This window comes from Oculina patagonica, chromosome 4 (assembly GCF_052425735.1).
Source record: "Oculina patagonica isolate OP01 chromosome 4, crgOcupat, whole genome shotgun sequence".
Lineage (NCBI taxonomy): Eukaryota > Metazoa > Cnidaria > Anthozoa > Scleractinia > Oculinidae > Oculina > Oculina patagonica.
The window spans coordinates 31,128,611-31,151,884 of record NC_135761.1 but is presented as its reverse complement, the minus strand read 5'-3'; the positions used below and the strand labels follow the sequence as shown (position 1 = coordinate 31,151,884).

Below are 23,274 nucleotides of genomic sequence, written 5' to 3'. Positions count from 1 at the left end.
AATCTCATCATGACATCAAACATGACCTATAAGACAATGTTCAAAGACCAAATGCCATAGAAAGTTAAATTGATGAACTTTATCCATTCATTAACAATGATGCCAAATACCCAGAGGGGCATCCAGAATTCATTGATCAGCCAGACACCACTGACATTTCACCTTACTTTGGACTGGCCAAATGCAAAATTGTGCACTCCTATGAGCTCTTTTGCCCAGTACTGCCTTAAAGATCTGTAGTTTCCAGATCCATTATTTCATCAACAATCACAGAGAAAATTGGGCTCAAGGAAGAAAGGGTACATCAATTGCAAAGGAAACTTTGCTTGTACTCTTTACAAGGTTATTCACATCATCTACAAACATTTCCTTTTGAACTTGGGATTTACCGTTGATTGCATCTACCCGTAAATGCAACCAGCATTAGAAGGAAAGATCCCTCAAGGACATTCTTGTCCACGCAAATTATTCCCGATTATTCCCGACCAATCAAAATTAACTTCCTAATATGGTTTACTCCCTCGGGTGAACTTTAAGATACGCGCGATCATCATGCGAGGATTTTGGGAAAACTTGCAACAAATTGCAACAATGTAATTAACCCATCGCAATGCCAAATGCGAAGAGAAAACTCCAATTTGTCGAGGTACGATTTGACGATGCAGGAAATATCCTACCGCAGAAGAGGGCTAAGCAAGAATCCAGTTTGAAGTTCAGTGAAATTCAACCGGCGGCCTTGGAGAACTCGAGTCCTTCTGTTGCTCGACAAAATTTATATCTTTGGACTCAATTCACACCAATCGCTCCAAAACCTGTTCCTGAAACGCCATTTCCTCTAAAACCCACAGAAAAACCTGCAGATGACCTTCTAGATGGCCCAAAAACATTCTTAAAGCAACGAGCTACTTCCACGGCAACAGTCAGCTCAACAAACGATAAAGACGATTAACTGCACGCTTCGCTGAAATTAAAACTAGAGTGCGATTGGATTCAGCGTGTTAAGTCGTTTGTCAACTCAAATGATCGTCTCAAAATAAACACGTGGTATTTTCACAGATGGTGAACACTGTGCCGTGTCGGAGAAAGATTTGTCTTGATATGACCGAAATACAGTAATTTTGACAGGATCGTGCGAGGACCGACGTGAGGACCGTGCGCAAAGATCGCCAAGTTTGAATTCCTAATAAGGGCAAAAGTAATTTAGCAATTCTGATTGGTCGGGAATAATCGGCAGCATTGTTTCAAGTACATAGGAGAAGTCGCACACTTCGAGGTGATAAGCATCAATCACAAAATCAATAAAGCATTTAGTTACAACCTTGAAGGAAATTTGCATATGATCAGCTCAAACCAACCCATAATCTTACGATCAGGCAACTTGTGCCGATTGCTCAACAATTGGTTTTAACTAACACCTTATCACCTAAACTTCATCCATCAGGTTGATCACTCACATTGTGTACGTAAAAGCTAAGGACTTATAGACTTTATTAAACATGTTTTCACGTGACTTTAAACCTCTGCATTCAGGTGTCAAACTTTGAAGTTTCCCCACCCAAATGTGAAGCTTACTTGAGTCAAACGTCTATGTTCCATTTATCAAACTTAGAAGTTTCCCTGCCCAAATGTAAAGTTTGCTTGGCAGAGTTAGTGTTGTTGTGGTCCTCGTGGTTCACTCAGTAAAACTGTGGCCGAAGTTACCCACTAAAGTCAAGAAAGTCTGAGGAATATGGAGATTCGAAAAAAGCATAGAGGACTTCCTAAGGGAAGTGGACGAGGATATGTTAAGTTATGTCGGTGAATTGAGAAGCATTGGCTTCACATCAACTGCAAGCGTGAAGTATCTTTCGAAAATGATCTATCTGCCATTCCTGAAGGGCACAAAAGATTCATTTTAAATAAATAAATATTGACGAGATAAAGCTTAAGTATTAGTCATATGCAGTCAATTCAAGCCCATTTTTAGTGCAGAATGCACTATTGTGATGGTTTGGTGGGGCTGTCGTCCGCTAAACCCCTAAAGCGCTACAGTGTAAACTTTTAATCACCAATTAAATAATTAATATCAATTAATTAATTATTCCTTGTGGAGGGGGTGGGGGTGGGGAGCACCTGACCGTACCTCTAGGTAAAACCTGGAGCACATCTACGTTACTTTCATATGAAGATCTCAAACGTATATATTTGTTTCAGAAAACCCTTTGCTCTCCTTGTGGTACTAATCAACGTAATTTACACCAAACGCATGCGCAGATTAGTGTACGTTGTTTTCTGGAACTATCATGAACATCGCTTGTATTGCGTGTTTGCGGTAGGCTTCCTGCAGACTTCTTGGCGCCAAGTAAAAACCGCAAATCAATTAAATTAGATTTTGAGACTTTCACAGCGCTTTCGTAATTAGGTATGCAAAAACTTGCACCGGGATTTTCGGCGTGAACACCTGATAACCAGGAAACAAATATCCTAGCTGTACTGCGTTTTAAAAAACCTGTCGAAAAATATGTTTTTTGATTAGATTTGTTTCTTTAGTTTTTGAGAATCGTCTTTCGTGCAGTCTAAACCGTAACTTAATTAAATTAAACAAATGTCATCGATGCCGCCGTAAAACAAACAAAAAACAAAAGTTTCATGTTATCGCATTTTCAAGGAAGACAAAAGTATTTTGTTACAAACGAACAAGTGTCGTGTTACGTTTGCAAAGATTAGCGTAAGGAACACCTGGGAAAGAATACAAGTAGCCTGTGAACAGTTTTTCTGAAAGTAAAATAAAGCAAATAAACACGAACATATATAAAACATCATACTTTCAATTGTTCCATATTGCATTCTGCACTTACCAAATAATCGAGATTTTTAATCATTGGGATGAGAAGCTAAGTTTATTATAATTAATAAACTTCCTTCTTTGGCTTCCACAGCTGACCATTTTAAATGTCTGCTCATGATCTTTTATTTAAAACTGGCATTTTCGTAATCGTTTTTCTATTCTTTTCATCTGTCTTCTTTTGGCCTCTTTTGTCACATTTTATAGTTATGTTTATTCTAGCATATTTTAGCATATGAGCATATGGTGAATTGTTGGTTTTTTAATCTTTTAAAGTTATTGAATTATTATTATTTTTATCTGCCCATTGAAAAATCTTTATCTCTTTGTATCACTGCATAAGTTATAAAGCCAGTTGAAGTTGAGTTGAAATTTTGCTGACCTTTAGGGAAGCTTGTGTGTAACATTTACATTTTATGTTTCCTTTCAGTAGCATGGTCAAGCCTTGAAGCCAGCACCCGCTCAAAAAAGCCAAAAAGACTTCCCACCAAATCCAGAGGGAAAGCAGCAAACATCCAAACAACCACCCCAGCCACCACCTGCATCATCAAATTGAATCATTGAATTGTAAAACGCATTGATCATGAGCTTTGTTAATGCGCTATATAAGCACCCATAACATCATCATCACCCCAGCCAACACACTCCTCAGTGATTCCCACATTAAAGCAGCTCTGGGATAAGAAAAAGGCTGGGTCTACGTTGCCCAACAACTTTGTCTTTTCATATGGTATGATAATCTTTAGATCTTCCCAGGTTTATGAATTGTTTCCTAGAATTCCTGAAGCAGCAAACTAAAGCCAGCAAACCAGTACTGACAATTATAGCGTGCACCTCTACGTATAGCTGGTCAAGTGCCACGGCAATCGATCAAGGGAGACCTTTGTAGTCAGACTATGAAGCCATTCTTGGGACATTTTTCACGACCCAGTCCAGGATCTCCTCACACAACCATGCAGGACTGCCACTTAGTCACAGAACTAAGGGACTCCACAGACCTAATCTCAACTATTAAATCGTGAGAAAAAAAAAGTATTGCTGCGATCGGAACTATACATTTAAATGTAATTATTGCATTTCAACTAGTACATCGAATTCCACTAACTACTAATGTCATGTGACTGTATGATGCAACAGACCACCCCATGTTACATTGCCCTAAATGCAAATTTCCTATACCAAGCATGACAAGTAACCAATAACAGAATGACAAACATTCCGTATCACTCTTGCAGCCTCCATGAGAGCTGTTCCCCAGTACATTTTTTTTTGGAGACAACAGCATTTAATCTATAAAATTGGAACCATTTTCTCCAAGACTATTGTGTGTTACTAATTTTTTGCAGTATGGTTGGCTGATCAAATACTCCTCAGATCAAATTTAGCGCTCTACACTCAACAATCATCCTATCCTTCTGCATGTCAGAATCCTGCCCTACTTCATGATTACATCGCACAAAAACTCAAAGAACAAGCAGTTATAAGACCTTTTCAAAACAATCCTTTCAGTGCAGATTGTGTTACTTTTCCATTACAGAGGCGGAGAGAAGAGTGTGCCAAAATTTGATTCAAGTGACCTTAGCTTTCCTGCTGGGTAATCTTTTAATAACGGAATCACCCGAGGCATATATGTATTTAACAAAGCCATTTAAATTATGTTTACCAGGCATTGATAGACTAGTTGAGTTTATAGATCACAAGGTGAAACATCATTAATATATGATCAGAATTTCCATAATAGATACAGCTCAGTAATATGTGTGTTAAGATAAGCTCTTTAAGATGAACGCCTATGTATCAAGTGGTTCGTTCTTGTGACTCCTTGTAAGTGAGAACATCCCACCCGCCTCTCCCAGGTGTTTCATGTGCGTCAGTTTTTTGGGTAGCTTTACAATAAATAATTTTTAACCCTATCTCTGAGTTTGCTTGTTTGTGATAGTTATCTTTTATTTCAAACACAACATTTGTGTCTTCAGGTTGCATAAAAAAAAGTTTCCACAGAAGAATGCAAGGAAATAACAAGGATGTACCAGAAGGGAGATGCATCTAAATTAATTATTCTTTGTTGACAGATTGACAGAATGCTGTCACTCACAATTAAGTGCATAACAAAAGTGAATACATTGAAAATGTCCAAACTCGTGCAATCATTTTTAAGTTTGTACCATGGGAACCATTTCAGGTGACCAAAACAACTTCTTTGAAGAAGTTAACATCTGAAATGTTCAATGCATGTGGTGTCTTAAAATGTAAAGGAGAAGCCTGCATTCTGTGAGTGACAGAGTGACAGATGTCAAACACAAAAAAAAGGTTCACCCAGTTTTGTCAAAGGGAGAGTGTTGTATACAGTGTTGTATGTCAGATGAATTAAAAAGTTGTGTTTTATTGAAGTTTATTTCCCTCGTCGCAACTGCTGCTACAAATCCTAACCCAAAAAGTACAAATATCAGACCTCTTTAGCCAGGGTGTATCTAATCAATATTTTCGATACTTGAAAAAGATAGATCGTAATCGATATTAATTATACTAGTTATAATCAATTGTGATTGATTTTTGTAATTGGCTGTTGATTTCATCGATTTTATTGGCAAATATCAAAATATGGGCAAAGATTGTGCCAAATATAGATAAGCACTCGGTGTTACAATGCGTCATGTGCCTCCCGCAAAACAAATATGTTGTCAATTTTTGCATAGTTATGATTTCCGCAGCTTTCTGTCACATTGAATGTAAGCACTAACTTAAGGATTAAGACATTTCTTCAATTTATGAACCAAATGCGTTTTTCTTGTGTCATACCTCACTTGCCGATAACCAATGTACAACTTCGATGTCCAGCTGATGAGACTCGTTCTGATTTCATAAATATTGTTACTCTGTAGTGGTTATTCACTGATCTTGAAGAAAAACAAAATTAGAAAAATAGCATTAGAAGTAGCTTGGGGTAGATTGCACTTGTTCGTCCACAGCTTCTCGTCTTCAAAGTCGATTCAAAGGAGAGCTGAAGGTAAGTTTTGACATTCCCTTTTTCACCACTTTTAGTTCAAGAGATGAGATAAATGTATATACCGGTATATAGCTCTACTTTGTGATTATCCATTTTCATTGATTATATCAACTAATTAATCAACAAATATCAAGTATTAGTATATACTCAAACAGTGGATAGCGTTTTTGGCGTGTGCTGATTGGCTACTCAAACTCCGAATATCCTTTGTTATTATTCAACACATACATGCTGCCCAGATATGGTCAAATGTTGATGTTATCAATCATCCATACATAACAGTTATCCTGCGATATACGTAGGTTGCGAAGATTCGTCTAAAATCTTGTAAAGCGCTGCATAAATACAGTTTTTCTATCTGAAAAATGTGTTTCGTTGACAACTTTATTTGTTGAATAATAAAACACTTATCCTGCTCAATCTTGCGGAATGTCGTCTGATTTTAGCCCACTCGGCCAATGGCCTCGTCGGCTAAGTATCAAGCGATATTCTGCACGATTTTGCAGGATAATTGTTAACTATTCACCACCGTGCAACTCGCACGCATGAGTTCGCGGCTCAGTAAATTTCCACCACTAGCCACCTCCACTTTGGTGAATAGTTGTTAACTATCAACAATTAGTAGAAACTCAGCTGTGTTCTAATGGAAATCCGCGAATCTGATTGGTTCTCCCACTGATTTCTATTCGCCGATAGAAAACAGTCGCGCGCGCGCGTAGCTCTTTAAGCGGTAAATTTTCTTGATTTTTGTCTTCAAAGTGCACAATGTTGTAGGTTTTGGACTGCAATCCTTTAGAGTTTCTACTAAAACAATTAGACTACTCGCCCTCGTTTTCTATGAGCGATAGTCAACTCGGCTGCGCCTCGTTGACTATTTGCTCATAGAAAACTTGGGCTCGTAGTCTAATTGTTAATAATTAATTAATTAATTAATTAGCTTTCCGATAATCAATTTCGATCAATTGGATACACCCTGCTTTAGCTCGTTTGTTTGTGGTCTCATTTCAGACTATACTAATTTGCCTGTAAATGTTTATGATAAGGGTCAATTCTCTTGAGAACACTACATGTACTGAAATGGACAATTTACATACGTAGCTAAAGAGTTTTATTGGCGCCTGTACGTAGTCAGCAAATGTGTACACACACAGTATGCAAATATTGAACCCATAACCGGCTCAGTCAGACTGTTCACTTTATACTCATGTTTACTAACAGCAACTTCGCCTTGCAATTCACTACTTTTTCTTACTCAAAAATATTTTTTAAAGCTTAAAACTTGAAAAATAAGCTTTGAACGAACAAATATAATTAAGCGCTCACCTGAGTTAGCTCTTCGCACGATGTCCGACGTAATTTTGCATCACACATTCCTGCACAGCCTGTACCGTGTCAGTCTGCAGACAAAACAGAGGCCAAAGTCCTCTTCACATCGTACAATACAAGCACAATTAAACTGACTTCAGGACTTTCTTGCCGGTAAAATAAAAATACAAGGTAAAACACAGCAAAAACGCTTGAAAACAGCTCTGAACGAAGTACGTGACGGAAAGAAACGTCAGCCTAGCGCTGACGTCAGCCCGTTCATCTGACAGCCTCGATCCCAGGCTTAACCCTCTTGGGAACGAGGTTGGGCAGAGGAGAAACTCCTCATCGTGGCAGGTAGCCTGCGTAGCTGGCGGTATTGTTGGGTTTTAAAGCGTCCACCAGCAAGCGGCGAAGCCGCGACAACGAGCGGCGCAGCCGCGAGAGGCTTGGGGAGGAGAAGCTGAAATACCGCCTGCCCGGATGGGCTACTTTTCTGAGAAGCCCGTACGCTGGCGTACGGAGCATTCTGATTGGATGGGAATGCTAAGCACGTCAATCAAATGTCTCGGTAATCTCCCAAGGGAGCGCTCCAAAGGCCAGCAGTTCTTTGCCGCGTACAAAGCAAATCAAGCGAATCAAACCACAGGCGGCCCAGGCTCTCTCGGTAATTATTTGTTAATTATTTGCAACGGTCGTTGTCGGTTCGACTCAAGCGATCGAAAAATATGCTCCATAAATGGACGAATTTGAGATCTTTCGCTCCTAAATTACAATAAACTGTAAGCCATATAAATAAAGATCACTTACCTATTGTTGTTTGTCTGTTTTTGTGTGATTTTGAGGGGTTTTGGGACGTTTATTCCTCACTTGCCGCTGACGCCCCCTACTAATTAGTAGGGGGCGTCAGCGGCAAGTGAGGAATAAACGTCCCAAAACCCCTCAAAATCACACAAAAACAGACAAACAACAATAGGTAAGTGATCTTTATTTATATGGCTTACAGTTTATTGTAATTTAGGAGCGAAAGATCTCAAATTCGTCCATTTATGGAGCATATTTTTTCGATCGCTTGAGTCGAACCGACAACGACCGTTGCAAATAATTAACAAATAATTACCGAGAGAGCCTGGGCCGCCTGTGATCAAACATGGCACATTAAGCGTTATCGTTGGCCTTATCGAGTTTGAATATTTTACGCGAAGATGAAGAAATTGTTTGAAGCAAGAGCATGAAGCGGCCGCAAACGATTGCCACGATTTGTTTCGTGGAAAAGATGCGATGCCCATTTTGCTAATTACCGCATTGCAGTTTATTCAATTTGGTACAACTCCTGGTGCGACTCAGAGTAAAGTATAAACATAACGACATAACGCTTTGGTCGTATTGTATTGTTAAGAAAAACTATAACATACCTTTGCTCGGTTAGATATTTAGAAAGCAGTATTCAACAAGATAAACTGTTAAATCTTTCCTTAATGTGACCAGTTGGAAGCGGTTCATTTCAGCTGGACTTGTTGCGTGACATTACCAGGTGACATTACTTTGTAAAGCTATTTTGTCAATCGAGCGCTCTTGTCGAAGCCTGGTTTGTTTCGAAAGATGAACTTTTTTCCTCGCTAGATTTTTGCCGAATAAAGTGTCTGACTTGTAGAGTTTCGTCGACTGCCGTTATGAAACGGAGTTTATCGTGGACGTGACTGTCAAAATAGATCGTCTGGATAATTCTAAGCCACAGAACCTGTCAACAGTTTGTCAAAATGCAAATAAGGGGGCGGAAGCCAAAAAAGTAGCCCATCCGGGTAGGCGGTATTTCAATTCCTCCTCCCCAAGCCACTCGCGGCTGCGCCGCTCGTTGTCGCGGCTTCGCCGCTTGCTGGTGGGCGCTTTAAAACCCAACAATACCGCCAGCTACGCAGGCTACGTGGCAGGAAAAATTATTTTTATCTCATTTCGGACAAATTTCGAACAAATCTATTGACCATTTATTGAGCACAGAGCTCAAGTAAATGTAATTATTGCGCGCTCAAAAACATATGTAAAAAACAAGAACTTTTGGCCGCTTTTTTCTATGCGGCTTAGTCGGCGCGAAAAATAAATCGTCTCTTTCTCGTAAACGAGTATAATGGGTGTAGCGATCAAGTTTGCTCTGTAAAACGGAAACAGATCAATTCCTATGTTGGAAAATAAATTATCACTGGAAATCAGAAGTACATACCGGTAATCTGTTATGTACTTCTGTGAAAATGTGTACTTTGCCAGTTCTCGCAAGGGAATTGTGGTATACCGTAAATGATCTAACACCTTAAGGTTACTATTTTTTGCGGCTACTTATTTTAGGATTTTTCCTGAGCAAGATTTAGCGACTATTTAATTAAGCGACTTTCCTAAAACAGTGATATCGTGTTAACCAGTTTTTAATAAACATATAGCTAAAGATGGAAATAAATGTTCAGTAAAAAGAACAGAGTCACTTGAAATTGGCAGAACATTTGCATGGCCAGAAAGAACAAAGTTGGCGGCATCCATTTTTAAAAGAATCCATGTTAAATTTTGTTTTTCTTTAGGATGAGAGGGGGGTACTTAAATTTAACGAGTATTAAAGTTACCTTAAGGTAAACGCCCGCGGCGTCTATATAATTTTAGGGGTCCTAGGGGAGGCGTTTAATAGATATGAGGCGTTTATTAGAGAGAGGCGTTTATTTTACTTTAACTGTAACAACGTCAACAAAACAAATAGGATGCGTAATTTGCTCGCGGAGTATGATAAAAGACACAGTAGATGAGTTGCAGACTAATCTAATCTGCACTAGTGCAAAGCTTACAGATGTCGTTCCCAGTTCGATATTGATGTTTTTCATCGTCATCGGGGTCAACTATGTTGGCGTTGTTGGCCTCTTTGATGTCTGAGTCAAGCAAGAAACTAACTATATTGCGTGATTTTACCCTATGGAGCATTTCCTTGTTTTTTAGGTGATACTTGGAGAGAGGCATCTATTAGACACGGGGCGTTTATTAGAGAGGGGCGTCTAATACAAAGTTTACACTTCAGGGGAGGCGTTTATTAGATACGAGCCGTTTATTTGAGCGTGGGCGTTTATAAGATCATTTATAATATACGAGGTGTTTTCAGGGGAGGCGTTTATTAGATACGAGGCGTTTATTTGACAGTGCGCGTTTATTAGATCATTTACAATATACGAGGTGTTTCCGCTCTTAAACGAAAATGGGACCCCCCTTTTATGTCAAAATTTAAGTCCGCTTAATAAGTAATAAGGTAATCAACAAGTAGGCAAAGTTTGGTTGAAAATCTATTTTCAGTTCTGTTTTGGGATAATTAAAGATATACCGACGCGAAAATAAAACAGATCTACAGAACAATCATCTGGTTCTATTTTCTGGTTCTTATTTTACATAAAAGGCGGGTGCCCCGGCTAAACGAGCTACCCTGGGCGAGACAATTTTTCATTTTATTCAGTAAAATGTATTCTTCTTCAATCACTTAGAGCAACATGGTTGTCCCAGACTGTGACACGCTTCAGTGACACCGTCTCAACTCGGGTAGAAGGGTTGTGAATTCTAAATGTTAAGGCGGGCTATGTTACATCCCTTCTAATAATAATAATAATAATAATAATAATAATAATGGAATTTTTATCCAGGATAGCCCTTCAGTACATGCGTACTGTTATCAACAGGGTCCTGCTGAAATAGTCCTTGTAAATAGGCCCTTAGTTACAGCTTCCTTGTCACATCGGTTTTGTCATTGTACTTAATAACTGTACTGTGGATAATTCGGACTCTTGAAAGTTTCGGACGATTTTATTTTCCGACACTTTTCTAGTCCGAAATAAAAGTCGTCCAGAATTTTTTGAGGGTAAATAGAACCATAAGTTTGCAAAGTTAGCATAGCGCGTTCGATTCGATTTTGTGTGCAAGAACGATGTATTGCTATTTCTATTTTTACTTCGAACTCTTTCAAAGGGGGTTCATTTGAGAACAAAAAGGTGGGACTTTTCAGGGATAATTAAGTGAAATTATTGTTATGTAGTCGTAAGCATTTTTTTTTTACTTGCAAATAAGTACAAAAATAGTATACCATTCTCACTGATTAATTATGCCGCTCATTGTCCGGCGTGGATAAGACATGGCAAAAGCATGGCAAAAGCACTATAACTGTGAAAGCACTATAACTGTGTATTACGTCGCCGAAGGGGAGGTGGGTGGGTCAAAAATTCACCCGGACTTCCCGGCTTGCGTATCTCTTTCGAAAAGCCCCGAAACTAAGCAAAGGGAACTTTAAATACGGCGATTATGCACGTGGTGATTAAGCATTACCTAACGCAACTATCTGTAGACAAACGGGGTTATGTAATCTACGCACTTCTGAATTCCGCGTCATAATTATAAATGAGAATACCTTACTTTTTGAAGTAGACACGGGTATTAAAAGAAAATAAGGACAGCTATAAGGCGTGGGAGGCGCAGTGGCCTAATGGTAAGTGCTAGGGCTTTGGCAACTTTTCATATTTCGAGAAACTTTTTTCCCTTCGAGCAACTTTTTCTTCTCGAGCAACTTGTTGCATTTTGAGCAATTTTCAGACCGAAGATTATCCGAGTGTATTCAAAGGCCAGACGAACGTTTCCGAAGATTTACGGAGTTTATCGGAGATTTTTCACTCTTACATTTTATTACGTGTCATTTTTATGCTCAATTCTACATAACAAAGAGCTCGTTATAGATTAATTATTACCAAAATGATGGTTACACTGACCATTATAAGGCAATTAAAACTAAAAGAGTACCACTTGCGAGTAGTAAATTAACGCATATTTTCGTAAAATTTTTTATTATTTTGGTCACACGTGTAGTAAAACGAAGCAAAAGTGCAAAAAATTGTCTGCAGACAACGCAGCAATTATCCAATCAACATCTTTAAATCAATGTTATGCAATTTCAGTCACATCTTATCGCAGGCCGACACTGATCAGCCTATTGCCGGGGATGTTCGGATGATGACCATTGGTGTTGAAGGCCACGCCCTTGTAGCTTGCACTTGTGGACGCTGTGCGGAAGTATGGCGAGGCTTTGTCACCGCACCAAGAGTTACACTGCTTGTAACAATTACCGGTGTAACCAGACACAAAGAAACCGGTGTAGAACGACGTGTCACAGATCAGCAGCTGGTAAGAGTAAGCGTTGTTTGTACCCACGCCGTCCCACAATCCATAGGTACCAGCAACATTCCCATAATTGCTAGCGGCAGTTAGGCGGGGAGTCTTGGTGCGCCGTTTGAAGTAAACTTTTTTCCCGGTTTGGTGATCAACGAACATTATCTCTGAAAACTGAAAAACGAAACAGTTAAGTTAAAACTTCGAGTGGTTAAAGGGACACTGTCACGTGGATTTTGAAGCTTTTGGGTAAAAAGTACTAGAATTGGAAAAAAAGGTCTTCTCGTAAACGAAATTCACCTAGTGCATCAAGATGGAGATATAAATTAAATTGTCGTTGTAGGAATAAGGGAGCCATAATAATTTTAAGGTGTCTTTCTTGTCCAGCCTGACTTTTTCAAGTTGAGATCTAAAGTTTCTGATAGCATCACATAAAATTTACTTGTTTATCGCTTAAGTAAACTTGCATGGTGAATTTTAACAAAATTGGACCAATATTCGTAGTTTCCATATATCTTTAAGCGCTTGATGTTTTTTTAAGTGAAACTGGTGACAGTGTCCCTTTAACCCTTGGAGAAGGAATTACGGCAAACTCTGTAAACTCTACTGTGAGGTGATATAACAACATCGAGACTTGCTACACAGACAGCTCTCTTATTTAGATATAGGTGAATAATAGTCGATCTTTCTAGTTTTGGCTGTCCTTGGCCCGAAACGCAAACTTCTCACAGTATAAAGAAAGGGACAGGCAAGGCAAGGCAGGACAAGACAGTGTTGGTTAGCCTGCCGGCTTGTTAGTAACATGACGGAAACTTAACGATCAACTTACTAAAATGTTGTTACAGTTTGTCCTATATCCGTCACTTTCATAAGGAAAGTCAGCGCTGTACACAAATTCGGTCTTGGGTTTCGCTTTATCATCTGTAGTGTAACACATGGTCCACCCTCCATTGTAAGACTTCATGTCACAGTAGGCCAGGAATGCATTCGAATGGCTTCCTCCATCCGGGTCCAACCAGTACATGCCATCACCTTCGGATTTACCTTGTTTCTTTATACTCATGCAATCGACCCCTAGAAAGAAGAATTCAAACTTCGTTGTTAGATAAGATAAGATAAAACTTTATTGTACACTCCTAAAAAGGTTTTTCAGTGAACAATACAATACATGAAGTAGAATAAAATGTAAAATGTAAAATATTTACACAAGTTATATATATATAATCAAAAAAATAGAAAGAGAAATGAAAGAAATGAGAAAAAATAATAATTTAAAAACTCGCTGAGAAGCTTTGTCTTCAGAGTTTTCTTAAAATTTGCATGACTCTCGCATAGTTCTAAGTCTTTGTCTTTTTTTCAAGGAATATCCTGACAAAACGGTTACATCAAATTTAACACATATCCAGGACCTTTAATCCTTTGTTACAGTAATAATAATTAGTGTAAGTAGTTTTCAGGAGGGTCCTCTAAAATGAAAATCTATAAATTGACACGAAAAATTTAAAATTTACATTGGCATTCTAAAAACATTCAAAATGATGACATTTTTAAAAACCTTACATAGTAAAAACAATATTTAAAAACTATGATAAAAAGCGGTTTGGAAAAATTTTTTCTCAAGTTTTGCTTAAAACTTGATCACTAAATAACTGAGAAGAAGATAAAATGTAGATGACAAACATTTGAGACAAGAATACAACATTTTGGTCCCAAAAGTCAAATTAAATTAAGAAAGCAATTAGTATAATATAATCTCTCCATATTTTCTGTTGACATGCTTTAAAAATAATGAATCAAGTCCTTCAGAGAGTTGACGAGAAAAAAAATGAAGATGTCAGAATTCAGGATTCGTGGAAATAAAACGAACGAAAAAAAAAAAATGACCTTCATACTTCGGAAGCGGGGCTTTATACCGTTAACACAAAATGAAGTATTGTTACATAAACTCACAAAAAAATTGCTAAAATCTACGTTAGTTAAGGTCGCGCAGGACCCTTGCTCATTAATATATTCATTAGCGAAATTTCTTGTTTGAGTGCTGTCTTGTAAAGCTTTAATTCACTACATTTTGAATATCGATTCCTCTAAAATTTAATAAGGATACTCAGGGATGATGGAATTACATCATGATTGTCCTTTTACTGAGAGATGACCGTTGTCTGTGATGTTACAAGCCCTTAAAAGTTTAACTGAAGATAATGCGATTTTGTGTCCAAGTTTTCAACTAGCACAGCGCACCAAATTAAATGATTATATAGCCTAGTGATAAATCGCAACTTCTTTTGTGTTCCCACTAGAACGAAATTTTCAATTTCAAAAACTGCTACAAGTTAATGGCTTCTAAGAGAGTAAAAATGTGAAATCTAAACTTTGAAACATGCTATCTTCATTTTGAGAAGGAAATTTAAAAATTCGCTCTAGCCAGAACACAATAGAGTACACCAAGTTTATGTTCCTCGCGAATCAACTCTTGAAATTCTATATTGGCGGAGAAAACTTGGACACAAAATTGCAGGTTTTGAGGCTTCCGAAGACCTTCCGAGTCGATGTTTACAACAACGTGTGCTTTTTTTAAAGCTGTGAATCTAATTATGATAATTCGCTATGTTCCAGCGCACGGGATGCGAGGCTGAGAACAATACCGTGTAATTACTTGTACAAAGAACTCTGAGAAAAAATAAAATTCATGAATATTTCGTTTGTTGTCGGCTTCAGTCGTCGCAGTTCGTGCATACTCTTTAAATAAATACATACATAATGATTTCAAGGGTCCTGCGCGACCTTAAAATACCCTTTAAATAAGACACGCGCATAACAAAGAAAAAAATGGACGCTGACCTGCTTTTTCGCGGGAGTTTAGCGCGACCCTTTGATCCAACAGTCGTACCCAGGATTTTCCATCACAAAACTCCAAATGCAGTTCACGCATGCGAAGTAAACCCTTGTTTCCAGCATTGCAGATAGTGCTGGACTCTTGTACACGAACGTCCTGAAATGAACACAAATACACGACTTATTGTTTCTTAATTGTTGTCGTTATTAAGTTGTTGTTTTTCTCCGGCGGGGGATTATTTTGAGAGACATTCACGAGAGTCGCAGTAAGTTTTGCATCCTCGTGTACAGACAATCTCTGGAGTATGTTCTATTCAGTTCTTCGTTACTGAAAGGGGCAGTGTCACGATATTTTAAGTCATTTTTCTAAATTTTTTTAAATTCAAGGAAACAGCAAAATAATAGTTCTCTAACATAGATAAACAACAAAGAAGTAATAAAAACGCAAAAATAAACAAGGATGGTTTCCACTGAAGAAGATTAAAACGGATTACGATTGACAAACTTGACAAAACTTCCCTTTTTTTAAGATGCGATGTCGGTGACGTAACTTCTTTAATAAAGCCGCACTTAAGAACTCGGTAGTCGTATTTGTTTAGTTTTCTACCCCTAAAATAATCCCATAAGTAGCCACTTACTCACTTTTCGAGCCATCACGCTTGTTCAAAGTAAATTATTCCCGTAAAAAATAAAATAGTAAACCCCTCCCCTTTTAAAGTAAACTTCGATGAAAATAACCAGAGAAGATGAAAATAACCAGGTCTTATCTCTACAAATCAGTCAGTACTGGAGCATACAGTTCCCGGTATATGATTGTCTTATAATGCAAGTTACGAGGTTTTGAGGATTTGAAAGTGGAGCAGTTTAAAATTAAAAATCGATTTTGTTTAACGAGGGCTGCACGTAACAAACCTGCGGCCCTAGGATCCCCATTCGAATTGGAATTTAGGTTTTATTTGCTTGTGGGGGGTGGACAACAACCAATAACAAACACGACCCTTGGGAATCGAACCCGGGCCGCAATTGTGAGACGCGCTATCACTGCTCCCCACCCCTTGGTCGTTGCTGAGGTTTTTTTCTTGGGTAAATCGCGGGCTACTCTTATTTTTGATTCACATTACGCTCTGTAGAGCACGTATCGACATTCACAACTCAGTTCTCGTATGTCCAACACTAAACTGAAGATTGTTACGCACAGAATGGAGTATTGGTAAAACAATATAAATACCTGAAGTTCTCCGAGTTTGATTTCGCCAAGTTTTAACGACTGACCATTGCTCTCGAAAAGGACATTCACTGGTCCGCAAACAACGCCGCTGTAAAAAAAACGAGTTTAAATTATCAATACAAGCACAATGGGCGAAGAAAACGAAAACATTTGTAAATCAAGATCTTGTATCCCTGGCCTTTTACTTACTTGATGCCCAGAGTTCCAAGGAACAAGATAAAAGGTAGCGTTACGAGCATTCTTACTCTGAATCAAAACGGAAGACTCTACCGGGTAGCAACAAAAACAAAAGGTACACAGTGTGACTGTTTAACTCTCGTGTGATGAAGCACGGGGCACGACGAGCTTTTTATAACAGTTTTATACTGACACGAAATTTGATCAACTCGGAATGGTTCAAACAATTGTTTTAAAGCAAAGGAGCTTTAAAATAAAACTATTAAAACAGCTTAAAACTTTAACATGACGCTGGCATTTTTTTCTTAGTACGTGCTCCGCTCAACAGTTAACCATTACGATCGGGTGACTTCTCAAAATAAGCTCTTCCTTGCATGCTTTTGTAGATCGTTTTTATACTGAAAAAAGTTTCGTTGAAAGAATTGACAACAGTGCTCTACTAAGGTTGGCTTTTCGAAGTCAAGTTTACACGGTGGATAAAGAAAGCATATTACATTTTTATCACCAGCCCCTTCTAAAGTGGGCTTCCATCTCTCCACACCCCTGACATCGTAAAAAATATTTTTACGTTCTAATTCGCTACGCTCAAACGAACGTAAATTATTTTCTTCTTCAATACTGCAAAAATACACATCAAGGGAATGATGGTTGGATGCTCAGGCAATCCAAGCTGACATTTATTGATACATTTCATACAGTGAAAAAGGAACGTTTAGAGCTAATGTTGACGCCTACCAGAAAAAATAGAAGTACCAAAATACTTATTAAATCAGTTAGGATAAGGTGAGCAGTTATTTCAAAATAATTATATGTACAATGTAATAAAAGTAATCGTTGTGATAAATTGGCGCTACTTCTAACCACGGATGTAGCTTCTTCGAGCTTATGCTATCAATGACAATAAAATACTCAGAGCAAGATCCTTTACAGTTCTTCAATAGCTCCCTACATCTTGCGCATAACAGCTTGGTACCATTCTGCTAGACGGTATTGAAAAACCACAAAAAACTTATTGATCCGATAATGTTAAGCTGTTGTTGAGACGAGATAATATAGTTACATAACCTCTTAATTTAAACATTAGTCCCTTCACTGTAAACATCAGTAGATTTCCACATGTACGTAAGGAACAAATAACTAGAATGAACAGCCAAAATGCCAAAAGCTAAGCTTAAGGTAACAAACTATTCAATACATCATTTCGAAGAATCTTTCGCTACCTAACAAACATATGCAAGCTAAGCGCAAGTCCTTCAGACTTGTTGATTTTATTAGCAGAGATAAACACCCTAACAAACGCTGAACCGCTATTAAAAAACTATTTCAAATTGAGCTATCCGGCCAAATGATTAATGATAATGCGGACATGAATCAAAATAAAAGCAGCATAAGACTTGAAACTACGTAAGATGCGCATGCGGCTTGTAAAGCGATACAACTGAAACTGAGACAGTATGCGGACAAGATACCGCATCTTATAAAGAACTTGACGATTTTTTTTTTTTTTTTTTTTTGAATATCTTTTTGCTGTGAAGTAACCTTCATAAACAACTTCAGGACGTCCTTCGTGCTTGGTTTCTTGCTAGCTGGGGGCTCCTCTGATAACCTTGAATAGTTAACATCTATAAAGAAGAAAAAAGAGAAGTGACAGGCATTTGTATCCATATAAACCTACATGGAAGCGAGCGAGCACATAAGCTAAAATAAACTAACATAAGCTGAATGCAGACAAATTGCTCTGCAAAATCAGGCCAGCGCCTCCTTTCTGAAAGGTGAATGGACAAGCGTCCCAAAAACAGGCCAGCGCCTCCTTCTGATGAGTGAATGGACAAGCGTCCCAAAAACAGGCCAGCGCCTCCTAGCTGATGAGTGAATGGACAAGCGTCCCAAAGTCAGGCCAGCGCCTCCTTTCTGATAACGTCAATCAATCTTAACCAAATATAAATAGAAACTGGCCCAGCGGTCTTGTAATCAGCGAAAACTTTATACAAGCAGCTACCAATGTTGAAATGAAAGAATCTGCTCGAAGTAAAACAGTATTTCGCCGATGTTCCAGTACACTCTTGCTATAAAGACTATAAACAGCTTGCCATCTATTGCAAAACGAGCAATTATTCTGAAAGTTTAGGAAAAAACGAGACGAGGTCCAGAACAGTACGATAAATGTGGTAATGGCCTTGCATGTACACGAGAAGTGAATACCTAGTGAATTAATAAATCCACTCCGTAAGTCCTGCATGGATTTTAAAAACTAAAGTGAAAACATACCTAGTTGTTGCCAAACTGACAAAGTAGACCACTAATGGGATTCCCACCCATATTCAATGCTTGAAAACATGATGACTTGTAATTAGTCAACCATTTATGTATAAATAATGCGACTTTATAATCCTCACAACGAGCTCCGTACGGGAAACCATAGCATACAATTTGACACCGCTGTCAATAGGAGCTGAAAATTTTGGGCTATATAACATGTAAACTTCAACTTCGTGCTACTCGAATGTAATACTCTGCAAACGAACAACTATCTAAAACCAACTTAACATAAGAGCCTTGCTGAAATGACAAAAACTTTTCCAGACAAGTCATACCACAAACGTGTATACATGCACCCAGTTATCACTATGGCGCACTTGTTCACTGTTACCTAAATGGACACCACATTTTGTGGCACTAGCATCTGAGCTAACAATACAATAAGACGGGCCAATCCATAATGACTTTTCAAATTCATCCTGTCCAGTCCACTTCAATACTCAACATGTTTTCTTAGAGAATAAATTGGGCCAAAGTAAACGTCTAGTGAAATCCTGCGCAGCCTCAATGTCCTTGTTGTAATAACTAGTCATAATTCGGGAAATGTCCTCAAATACTACACCAATGTAAACAAATTCCCCCAAGCCAGGCTAAACAATTCCCCATAAACTTTTTTCTGAAACAATTATGAAGACATACAGAAATGCGAAGTAAAAATAACCGTCTATCCGAAATAGGAATTGTTCTATAGATAGTGTTCTATACTATACCATTCGAAAATTAACAAGGGTCCACTAAAACTTCCCGCCATAGCTAAAAAATAAATCTGAACTTCCGTAAACTGGATCTAAGACTGCACAAGAGTAATAATCAATATGGATCAACTTCTCCTCGTCCAGGAATAGAACAATGTTGACCCCCTTGAATCCTTCAATATTCAGTTCGAGCGACTTGAGGCATGGAATAAAGATCCAACCCAAAAGGAAATACAGTAAACAGAAAAACACCTAAACTAAGCGTCACCTAACGAAAAGCAAGCGAAAACCTAACAATATAAATGTGCGATGATCAGGGTGTGAATAGCTATATAGGTGATAGGTAATAGCCACTTGGACCAAACAAAACCATAAATACTCCCTTTTAGAATAGGGCAAAGTGATATTCCCGTTTACGCACTAAATCCTTGTTCATAAAAATGTTTATCTCTTCTTCCATAGGGTTAATTCGAAACACTAAAGGGTAAACCATATAAGAAGGAGCCTGAACTTCTGCCAACCCGGTAAAATGTAAAGGCACTAAATAGCTTATCTACAAATACAGAATGATGCAAAGATGACACATAGCTTTTGAAAAATTTCAGAGGGAATCTTCTTGAAAGGAAGACGAAAACCATCTAAAACAAATGATACAATAATCTCTGAGACGCCTAAAAATAACAGAAATGAATATTTCTTCCCAGACTGCCCTTTAATAACTTGCAACACACCTGGTCTAGTAGAAACTTCACGCTCAAATCTGATTTTTGTGTTACCTCATTCAATTCGTCAAACAGATCGACATTACCAATATCATTTCGATGCCCCATCATTGCGTGCTCCTGATGCCGGCGGGCTTAGTGGAAGCGGCGCTGCTCCAGTAATTAATGGGAAGTTCAACTACTTTAGTTTTACTGCAGTCTGCAAAAGTTTCCGAACCTGCAGTCCTTAGCCCACTCTCCGCCGTTTGAAATAAAAACTAACACCTGCAACACATTCTGTTCGGACAAAAAAACATGTATAAAATTGACAAGCAATCAATTAGACAAGATAACAAAAACGAAATGGGCGGGCGGGCGGGCGGGTTTACAACTTCAATGTCAGCATGGAATGCGAAAGCGAGAGGACTGAACAACTCTGAACAGTCTATAAATACCTTATCAAACCAATCAGAGATACCCAAGAGACACGCCCAAGCGGCGTGTCATACACAGCGAAATAAATAACCAGAAACCTGTTAATGAACTGTATTGACTGCATACCAGTAGAAAATACATGTCCGAAGGCATGTAATGACCGGACGAAACACAGTAGAACCCTGGTGACTCCAACTCGGATAACTCAAACACCCCCGCTAACTCGAACTACCTTCCATTTCTCTTAGATCTGACCTCACTTCAGTTTGAGTCATTTTTACCAGGATAAATTTAACATCCCGCTAATTCGAACTACCTACCCCCCCCCCCCCCCGACCATCTTGTTTCCTTTGATCAAATTTCGGGGCAAATTTACCCGATAAGTCGAATTCCGGTTCTTGAAACCCCATTGAAGTGATTCAAATATCCCATTTACTCTTCTGGTCGTGAAATCGGATTTTGACACTAAAACTAACACTACCGGAATTCGATTTTAATCAGAGCAACGAACAGGTCACATATTTGACAGTCATTTCCCACTCCTATCTAAAGAGATAAGTTAAATCTGCACGTACGGTACTGCATACTGAAGTGCTGTAAAATCAGGCAACTATCCAATTATAACCAGAAATTCATAATGGCAAATTGAATATTAATCAACCCCGATAACTAAAACAACCCCGCTAACTTTCGTTTCCCTTCTTGTTGTTGTTCAGTGTAGGAACGCCCCCTATTACAGATTTAAGCGATTCAAGCGGATTACAATAATCAGGAGATAACCTGTTTGAACGTGCAGTTTTGTAATCCATAACATACACGCAATTTCCGTGGCCTTGCTTTTCTTTTGTTCTGATTGAGCCGGATTGGTGGGAAGCGTCTGCTCTCATTACTTCGTCACCCCTACCAGCCCCTGCCCCTATCCCATCAAAAAATAGCAGTTAGTTATTACGCTAGAACCCCGGTTACGCAAAGTCAGATAACTCGAATACCCCCGTCCCTGTTAATTCAAACAAACTTACATTTCCCTTGCATTTGACCCCACTTTTTTTTTTTTTTTTGGAAAACTCGAACACCCCCGCTAACTCGAACTACATTTCGTTGCCCTTTATCACAATTTGGGGCAAATTTACCCCGATAACTTGAATTCCGGTTCTTACAACTCGCCACGGATGCCCATTGAAGACATTCAAAGATTCCATTAGATTTAATAGCCGCGTTGCAACGCAGGCTATATTAGCTGACCTCAGCTCTTAGACACTAAAACTAACACTACAGCAATTTGATTACTATTGATTGAATTAGAGTAACGAACAGATCACGTATTTGACAATCATTTGGCGCTCTAACCATAAAAATGTATGATCGCGTTTATGTTTCTGACGAGATAAGTTTTATTTGCATGTACGCGTAATGTATACTGAAGTGCTGAAAAATCAGTAAACTATGAATTAAACTGTTTTTAGTTTTAATTCAGAGTTTTAGTTATCACGGTTCTACAGAGGAGAAAATAGACATGAACAGAGAAGTGACTAGAAGACCAGAACCCAAAGAAAGAGATTATTTGGCCCCAAATGTTGCGTAAGGGGGTACGACATTCTTCCTAAAACCCTTGCACCAGTGCGGACCATTTTCTAAGCTTTGTTTTACAAGACCTGACTCGAAAATCGATACCCTGGAACTGCTTTAGTTTGTGTAGGACGTGTGCATTCAGAGAAGGACTTTAAAACCCCGTTGACTCGCCCCTCTCGAAAGTATAAAGAACAGTAATTATAGAAATATCATGAAAGCAAACCAAGGTGCGCAAACCGCATCCTAATTAATACCCAGTTGCATACAAAGTTAGTTGCAAAACGTTTTTAGTTTTCTTTATAAGCCCATGTTTCCTGTTTTGCACAATATCACAGCTTGTAATATTTTTTTTATTCAGTAAAGGTTATGCCCCGTTATCGTTGAGTTAAGAATGCAAGCTGAAAACAGTAATGAACGTGCAGTGCTCCACCATTAATTTATACCCCCCCCTTTTTTTTTTTTTTTTTTTTTTGGGGGGCGCGGGCGGGCGGGGGAACGGCCCTTTCCCCCCCTTTTTTTTTGCGTAAAAAATCGACAGTCTAAATTTGTAACATACACGGAATTTCTTTACAAGACAAGAGTTTTTTAATGGCCTTGCATTAGTGTTCCCTTTATTCTGATTGGGCCCGGGCACATGTCTCTGGTGATTGGTGTGAGGCATCTTTCTATCCCCCCCCCCCCCTCTCCAATATTCTTCCGTCTCCGTCCTTCAGTTCACGTTTTCGTCGTATCAAAAATTTGGATTAACGAAAACGTGAACTGGTTTTCTTTGATTCCACCAAAGTGATTTCACTATCGTCCTTGTTTAACACGTCGAAGGATAGAAAATAATAATTTTTTTAAGGTACATATTGGTTTAGCTCTGTAAAAAAAAATATTTCACTAAAAATTCCGTCCAAAAAAGGAGCTAGAAAGATCGAAACATCGATCCAGAGACCACATTCCACGCGGTCCACTCCAATTTTATCACGTGATATACATCCTTGCTTGCTATTAGTCGATAGCGACGG

At 38.5% G+C, this 23,274-nt stretch overlaps 1 protein-coding gene and 1 long non-coding RNA gene across 3 annotated transcripts in view; both read right to left on the bottom strand.

The window, feature by feature from the left end:
- LOC144652368 (uncharacterized) overlaps positions 1–7,381 on the bottom strand; it is an 82,881-nt gene extending 75,500 nt beyond the window's left edge. The window contains exons 1-2 of one of the 2 annotated variants that reach the window (XR_013570512.1): positions 7,155–7,381; positions 5,624–5,721 (exon numbers count right to left, since the gene is read on the bottom strand). This is a non-coding gene — a long non-coding RNA (uncharacterized LOC144652368). The remainder of the gene's footprint in view (positions 1–5,623; positions 5,722–7,154) is intronic. The other variant, XR_013570513.1, reaches the window with a different exon arrangement.
- Positions 7,382–11,806: 4,425 nt separating this feature from the next.
- Positions 11,807–16,733, bottom strand: LOC144650145 (uncharacterized). Its single transcript, XM_078509802.1, has 5 exons — positions 16,558–16,733; positions 16,369–16,456; positions 15,147–15,297; positions 13,138–13,382; positions 11,807–12,482 (listed from the first exon to the last, which is right to left on the bottom strand). The coding sequence occupies exons 1-5, from the start codon at positions 16,605–16,607 to the stop codon at positions 12,105–12,107; spliced, it is 912 nt and encodes a 303-aa protein (XP_078365928.1). The 5' UTR covers positions 16,608–16,733; the 3' UTR covers positions 11,807–12,104.
- Between the last annotated feature and the right edge of the window lie 6,541 nt (positions 16,734–23,274).

What these genes read in the sequence shown, in the direction of transcription:
- LOC144650145 (XM_078509802.1), bottom strand. Translation starts at nt 16,607, where the DNA reads ATGCTCGTAACGCTACCTTTTATCTTGTTCCTTGGAACTCTGGGCATC. An exon ending in CTTGGAACTCTGGGCATCAA is followed by an intron (nt 16,457 to 16,557) that starts GTAAGTAAAAGG and finishes TTTTTTTTACAG; the next exon opens with CGGCGTTGTTTGCGGACCAG. An exon ending in CAAACTGTAACAACATTTTA is followed by an intron (nt 12,483 to 13,137) that starts GTAAGTTGATCG and finishes TTCGTTTTTCAG; the next exon opens with TTTTCAGAGATAATGTTCGT.